This window comes from Palaemon carinicauda, chromosome 14, assembly GCF_036898095.1.
Source record: "Palaemon carinicauda isolate YSFRI2023 chromosome 14, ASM3689809v2, whole genome shotgun sequence".
Lineage (NCBI taxonomy): Eukaryota > Metazoa > Arthropoda > Malacostraca > Decapoda > Palaemonidae > Palaemon > Palaemon carinicauda.
In genome coordinates this window covers 89,543,187-89,550,399 of record NC_090738.1, presented here as the reverse complement: position 1 = coordinate 89,550,399, position 7,213 = coordinate 89,543,187, and the positions used below count along the sequence as shown (strand labels likewise).

General features: G+C 33.4%; 1 protein-coding gene across 1 annotated transcript in view; it reads left to right on the top strand.

Moving 5' to 3' along the window:
- Window positions 1-6,608, top strand: part of LOC137652871 (flagellar attachment zone protein 1-like) — a 30,343-nt gene extending 23,735 nt beyond the window's left edge. Inside the window, exon 3 of the mRNA XM_068386265.1 lies at window positions 6,566-6,608. Within this exon, the coding sequence (XP_068242366.1) occupies window positions 6,566-6,608 (43 nt within the window). The remainder of the gene's footprint in view (window positions 1-6,565) is intronic.
- The last annotated feature ends 605 nt before the right edge of the window (window positions 6,609-7,213 follow it).

The following is a 7,213-nucleotide window of genomic DNA, read 5'->3' as shown; positions in this document are numbered from 1 at the left end:
GGTGAAATAAAGAATGTTACATTAATGGTGGAAGAATGGATGTGGCGGCTGTGTTCATGTAGTTTGTGTAATATATAAAATATTATGGCACGGTAAGAAAAAAAAAGTGATTCATAAAGTTACGGTAAGCAAGAATGACGGCAGGATGTTGTTTGTGAAAGCCATGGTGCCAATATTCAAAGGTATTGCTGAACTGACTCGCCTTAATGTGGGTGAAACATATTTGTGGAGTCCGTAGGAAAGGGACAACATTAAAGCTCCTGAGATGAACTATTTTACAAATCGCATAGTGCTCTAAGAAGACTTTGACCTTACACAGAATATGTATAAAAAAGGTTACCTTCTCTGAAAGGATAGATCGGATTATTTTAAGGAGTTTCAATCATATCAAAAGAGTTTTCAATAGAAGTGGCTCAAGTAGGCAGGATAGATGGAATGTAATATGTTTTTAAGAAGTCGCTTTGATGTCAGGTAAGTCATATTTACACAGGATTTCGATGCATTGCTGTTGAGTCCTGTATGTACATATATAAGGTGATTAAGCATAGGGAAATTTTACTTAACGAGAGGGATATCAAGGATATAGTATCCAAAAGCTGAAAGTGGTATTTGATGCATTGTGTTTCTCCGAAGCATTCCCCTGTCATAGAAAATACACACATATATATATATATATATATATATATGCAGCATTCATATACATTACATAATATGTATATATACATATATATATATATATATATATTACGCATGTTACTTTAGGTTTGTAATAAATGGACACTAATAAATTTTATATTCATTAAATGTATATATATATATATATATATATACATATATATATATATATATATATATGTATATATATATATATATATATATGTGTGTGTGTGTGTGTGTGTGTTTGTGTGTGCATTATACGTGTCTGTTTTTGTGTTTGTGTTTGTGCTTGTGTATGTTTCTGTGTGTGTTTAGTGTGCGTGAAAGATAGATTCTTCAACATATATTTTAGCAAGGTGACATATCATTATTAATATTGCAAGATAGCATAAACTATTTGGCAACTATTTAGTTGTAGTTTTATATAATGATAAGTAAGGTTATGGTGGCCGATGTGGTAACGACCCTGACTGGTGAACGCCAGACTGGGGTTCGAGTCCCACTCGTTAGTTTATTCGGTCGCTGCAACCTTACCATCCTTGTGAGCTAAGGATGGGGTGTTTGGGGGTGCCTATAGCTCTATCTGCTGAGTCATCAGCAGTCATTGCCTGGCCCTCTTTGGTCCTACCTTGGGTGGAGAAGGGGCTTGGGTGCTGATCATATGTATGTAAGATCAGTCTCTAGGTCTTTGTCCTGCTTGACAGGGCAATATCAATGTCACTTGCCTCTGCAATTCATGAGCGGCGTTTAAACTGTTAAACATGTTAAATTATACCTGTCAAAGATAAAAGCAAGTTGGCTACTATATAATCAAACCTTGCAACCCTGTTTAAAAAAGAAGCATTAGTAAAACATAAGAAAAAGTTGAGACTTGAATTTCGACAGCTTATAAAGAATAGATAACGAAAAGTGGAAGCACAAATCGTAAGGCTTTGGATATTATGGACCAAAACATGGTTGATAAAATAAGAAATGGCCTCATTGTATTATTATTATTATTATTATTATTATTATTATTATTATTATTGGTTAAGCTACAAACCTAGTTGGAAAAACAAGATACTATAAGCCAAAGGGTCCCAACAGGGAAAAATAGCCCAGTGAGGAAAATATAACAAGGAAATGAATAAATCATAAGAAAGGTAATAACAATCAAAGTAAAATATCTTGAGATCATCAACAACATTAAATTAGATATATCATATATAAACTATAAAATCTCCATAAAATAACAAGAGGAAGAGAAACAAGATAGAATAGCGTGCACGAGTGTACCTTTAAGCAAGAGAACTCTAACCCAAGACAGTGGAAGACCGTAGTGGAGAGGCTAGGGTGCTACCCAAGACTAGAGAACAATTATTTGATTCTGGAGTGTCCTTCTCCTAGAAGAGCTGCTTACCATAGTTAAAGAGTCTCTTCTACCCTTATGAAGAAATAAGTAGCCACTGAACAATTACAGCGCAGTAATTACCTCCTTGGGTGAAAAAAAAATTGTTTAGTAATCTCAGTGTTGTCAGGTGTATGAGGACTCTGAGGAGAATGGGAAAAGAATAGGCCAGACCATTCGGTGTATGTGTAGGCAGAGAAAAAAATGAGCCATAACCAGAGAGGAGGATCCAATGTAGTACTGTCTGACCAGTCAAAGGATCCAATAACTCTCTAGCAGTAGTATATCAACGGGTGGCTGGTGCCCTGGTCAACTTACTACCTTTAGTGGACATCAGCGATGCTCTATAGTAAAGATCACTGAAACTAAAAGTTCTATTGTAGTATTGAAGAATTACGATACAAAACTTTTGTTAGTGACTTTCTGTCAAAATATAGACTTAAACATTAGATGTTTTTTTAGGCATTTACATTTTTTTTACATATTTTTTATTAGTTTTTAAAAAACTTCAGGAATTTTCCAAGAGATTGAGACCAACATGACCTCTCTATGACGAAAATTAAGTCTGTTAGAGCAATTTAAAAAAATAAAAATACATACAGCAAAATGTGCTTAAAAAAAATAACCACTGGGGGCCAAGGGTTGGAAAGTTCCAAATAGCCTGGGGGTAAAAGGGTTAAAGCTCTTTAAATCTGCGAACTTGGAACTTGAAGAACTAGTAACTAGATACGCTATATGTAAACTACATGTATAAATCATATGGATGGTTCTTAACATACACTTCGGATTAAATAGATATAACGAATAATCTTCAAAATTTTAAAGCTATGTACGTAAGTCTTATTTACAAGTCCTACAATTATATCATATTTGAAAACTTAATATTCTCCAAGAATGTCGTCGATACCTCAGTCTAGTTCTAGAAATAAAGAGTAAAATAAAAAATTTATTTTCACAGATAAAACTTGATTCGTTTCAATAAATGGCTTTATCAGGATCACAAATAGCCACCACAAAGGCTTAATTACCTCCATCGAGGTTGTATTTTTATTGACTGGGATAATTATCTTTCAAGGGTTTTGGCAGCCTATTTGAAACGTGTCTGCCTGGCAATCTGTTGAACCGGGGTTCAATTGTTTCTTCTAGTGTCTGCAACCTCATCATCATTGCGAGCTAGGGATCGAGGAATTGGCGGAGCCTATAAGTCGACCTGCTGAGTCATCAGCAGCCAATGTCTGGCCTCCCTGGTTCTAGCTTGACGGAGAAGGGGCTTGGGTGTTTATATGTATGTATCAACAGTCTCTTATGCATTGTCCTGTCCCTTGGTTCGGATATTCATGAGAGACCTTTAAACATTTAAACTCACAATAGAAAATGTTGATGCTTTATATATTTTGTCAGCTTTTACACGCCACGTGTAAACAGACTTTTTGTTTCGTGTAGAGTGACGTATTGTTTTGTTCTTTGATCTTCTTTATATTTATTTTCTTCGCAGACATAATAGAAACATACCTAAATATTTTTTTTTCCGCTGAAAAAAATCGCTGTGATATTATTATATATTTTTTTTTTTTTTTTTTTTAATGAGGCGCATTTGCACTGACTTGCAGAGGTGCCCATTTAGTTCGGAAAATTTTCCCTCTAGCTGATTGGTTGGACAAAATAATTCCAACTAATCAGCTATTAGGAAACTTTTCTGAGCTAAAAGGGCACCCCTGCGAGTCAGTGCAAATGTGCTTCATTAAAAAAAAAAATGAGAATACCTATCATTATTTTGAGACATCAGATACAAATCGTTAGTGTGTCACTCAATTAATTCAAGTGCCAAGCTATATTTTACTTTTGTTTTTATAATGTATGTCATAAAATTCAAATTATTATAAGATTTGCTTATTTTTTGTTTCGTATAAACATACTTGCATTAATGTTGACATATTTAGGCAATCACATTAAGTACCTGTTATTTTCTTGAATATTAAAGTTTTGGTATCATCTAAATTAAGATGTCTCTTTCTTAATAAATTATTTGCTTTAAATTTTCCATAATTCAATGCTTGATTGCATCAAAGCTGTAATATCTCTAGGGAATGATGTACCTGTATATCTCATAAATATCTGCCCTACATATCAGTAATACCTGGTCTATGAGGATTTACCCTTTTATAATCGTATGTAATCTTACATCATATTTTCGCCTAATAACTTTTTTTGTTTTCATGCAAACATTTCCACATATGATGCAGTGAGACCATAAATGCTTACTTTTTGCTTGAGAAAAATCGTATATTTTGCCGTGATAATATTCATTACAGTATATGGAATTTTGCGTGAATTGAAGTATACCATTCCAGTGATATTATGCAGCCTTGGTTACATACTGTAGAAGATGAGTTTGCCAAAATTGATGAAATTACCTCAAATCTCTTTTCCTCGTGATTTTTTTTTTTTAGCTGAATAAATAAAGCCAAAAAAAATAGTTCTTAGAGTCCAGTTAGAAAAAAAAGGAAAGCAATGAATAACTCTGCTAACACTTTCACAAAAGTTTTTATAGATGTCCTACCCCTTTTGAGAAAACAAAATGATAGGAGTAGGCTTTCAATATAATTTAGTTGCCGATAGAAAAATCCTGTACAATAAGAGAAGCTTTGGAAATGACAATATGTATCATTCCACGTTCAGATTGTATTTCGTTTTATGTCTGTCAAACATCTAAGATCATTTCTTCAAGAAGGATTAATGAATCTGACGATGACATATTAAAATAAATAAAGACAATTTTTTCTCCATTAGAATCGTCAGAATAGAAAGACAAAAAGGATTGAAGAAATTTTAGCAATGCTGAGTATTGGTAATACAAAAATGACGCATGTGATTGATGTGCAAACCTCATGAAGCAGTTCCCAACTCCTGTGAGTGTGACACTATTTTGAGTAAACGACATCTTCTATATGATTGTAAAGTTTTGTGAAGGCAAATTTATCACAAGAATTTGGTAAGAAAATTTTATCTGACCTTTTATCGAATTCTGAAGAGTATTTATGTTTTTAAGAAGCAAAGGTTTTATAGATAAGATTTGAATTTCTATTCATCACTGATTTTCATTTCATGATTTATTTTCTATCAATTATATTTATTTGAAAATTTTCTATTTAATAAAATTGATATATATATATATATATATATATGTATATATATATATATATATATATATATAATATTTTCCTTCCTCAGTTTATTAGGCCCAGCTCTTTAAGAGTCGAGCTTGATTCATTAAAGGTTTAAAGATCGCTCATGAATAGCAAAGACAAAAAAGAAAGTGACAATGCCCTAACAGGACAATGCCCGAGAAGCTGACTATATATTCATATAAATAAGCGCCAAAGCTCTTTTTCCACCTAAGGTAGGACCAGGGAGGGCCGGGAATGGCTGCTAATGACTCAGCAGGTAGGCCTATAATCTCCCCCAGACCCCGCCTCCTTAGCTCACAACGATGGTAAGGTTTCAGACACTGCAAGAAACTGTCGAGTTCCAGCGGACTCGGTCTCCCGTCCAGTAGACGCTAGGCAGGGACGTTTCTAGGCTGATAAATCTCCTCCTTTTAATAATAATAATAATAATAATAATAATAATAATAATAATAATAATAATAATAATAATAATAGGAAGAAAAATTTCAATAATAATAACTTATGAGGAGCATAAGATGGGTGCCCCTAAGAAGTTCGTAAATCATGTTTTCGCTGTCAATTGGCTTATATGAGTTTATAAAGTCTGTCGGACGATGAGGCAGTAATCCGCCATAATTACTCTGCCCAAAGAGATATTTTGGAGTCATTTAATTATCCGTCCCGAAGGTCATAATCTAATTGTAAGTCAAGGTATGTTTTTCTTTATTTGTATACAATCCTCTTTTCTTAAACTCCGTCATCAGCAAGAAACTGATCGCTTCACAATCCCCTTTCCTGCAAGGACTAATACTAATCAATTGTTTTAAATGTTCTTTTCGTAGATATTACACATGTTATAAGTTTATTACACATCAGCTGTCATGATTACTACTCACACACACACACACACACACACACATATATATATATATATATATATGTGTGTGTGTGTGTGTGTGTGTATGTGTGTATGTGTAAGTGTAGGTTTGTATGTATGTGTACATATACATATACATTTATACATACATATGCATATTGTTGTATAAACTTTCTATAGCATTCAATGAGGAACAAAAAACTTATTTAAATTATTCCATTGCATAGAGAAAAACTAATTAAAAAATCTCCTTCAGTAACAATAAGCCTCTCTATTGGAAACTGTTTATCTATGGCAAGATCAATATTACCGTTTGATTTAAAATCATCATTTAACATTTACATTGAGATTTTTTAATAAAGCAAATTATTCATGGTGGTTATACCGCTGAAATAATGTTCAGTTTCTCCGTACAATGAGGATAGTCGTGATTATATTCTCTTATTGAGATTAGGAATGCCATACTATCTCTTCTAGGTATGCAGATCATTTTTATGATCTTAATCCAGAAATCTCGTGAGATCACATATAATTATGAAGATTGTACGATCTTTCAACCATTCATGGTATATTATTGATCTCAGTCTTTTCTATACAATGTACCCACAAGAAAAACAAGTAACTTCCAATCAAGCCTCTCACTAAACAGAACAATGCTACTGATAAGCTAAATAAGATCAATCTCTAAGTCTGCTTCTGTTCATTTATTTGGGAGTAATGAAATGATGTCCCAATAACCTACTTATTGCATTGCGATGGAAGAGACACAGAAGTTTAGCACAATTAGGGTATAGTAACTCGATGGTAATCCCAGAAATTTACCATACATTTGGTCCTGAGTTCAAACCATCTCAGGTGTGAAAGATTCCATTGAAGCATGTCACTGCCCTTTCTTGTGAGCTAAAGATTGGTCAACTGAATGCATGACTGACTGGTAAACTATTGAAATAACCTATAACTACGACTATGGTCGATTCCAAACTACCGCAAACATAAGTACGAGAATCTGTGAAGTTCAAAAAAACGATGTGGCTTAGAGAACCTTTCTAAAACCACTTTCTAAGAAAACAAGACCATTTTAGCTCTCATACCATCTCCAAAAGGAAAAGGATATCTGTAATCTCC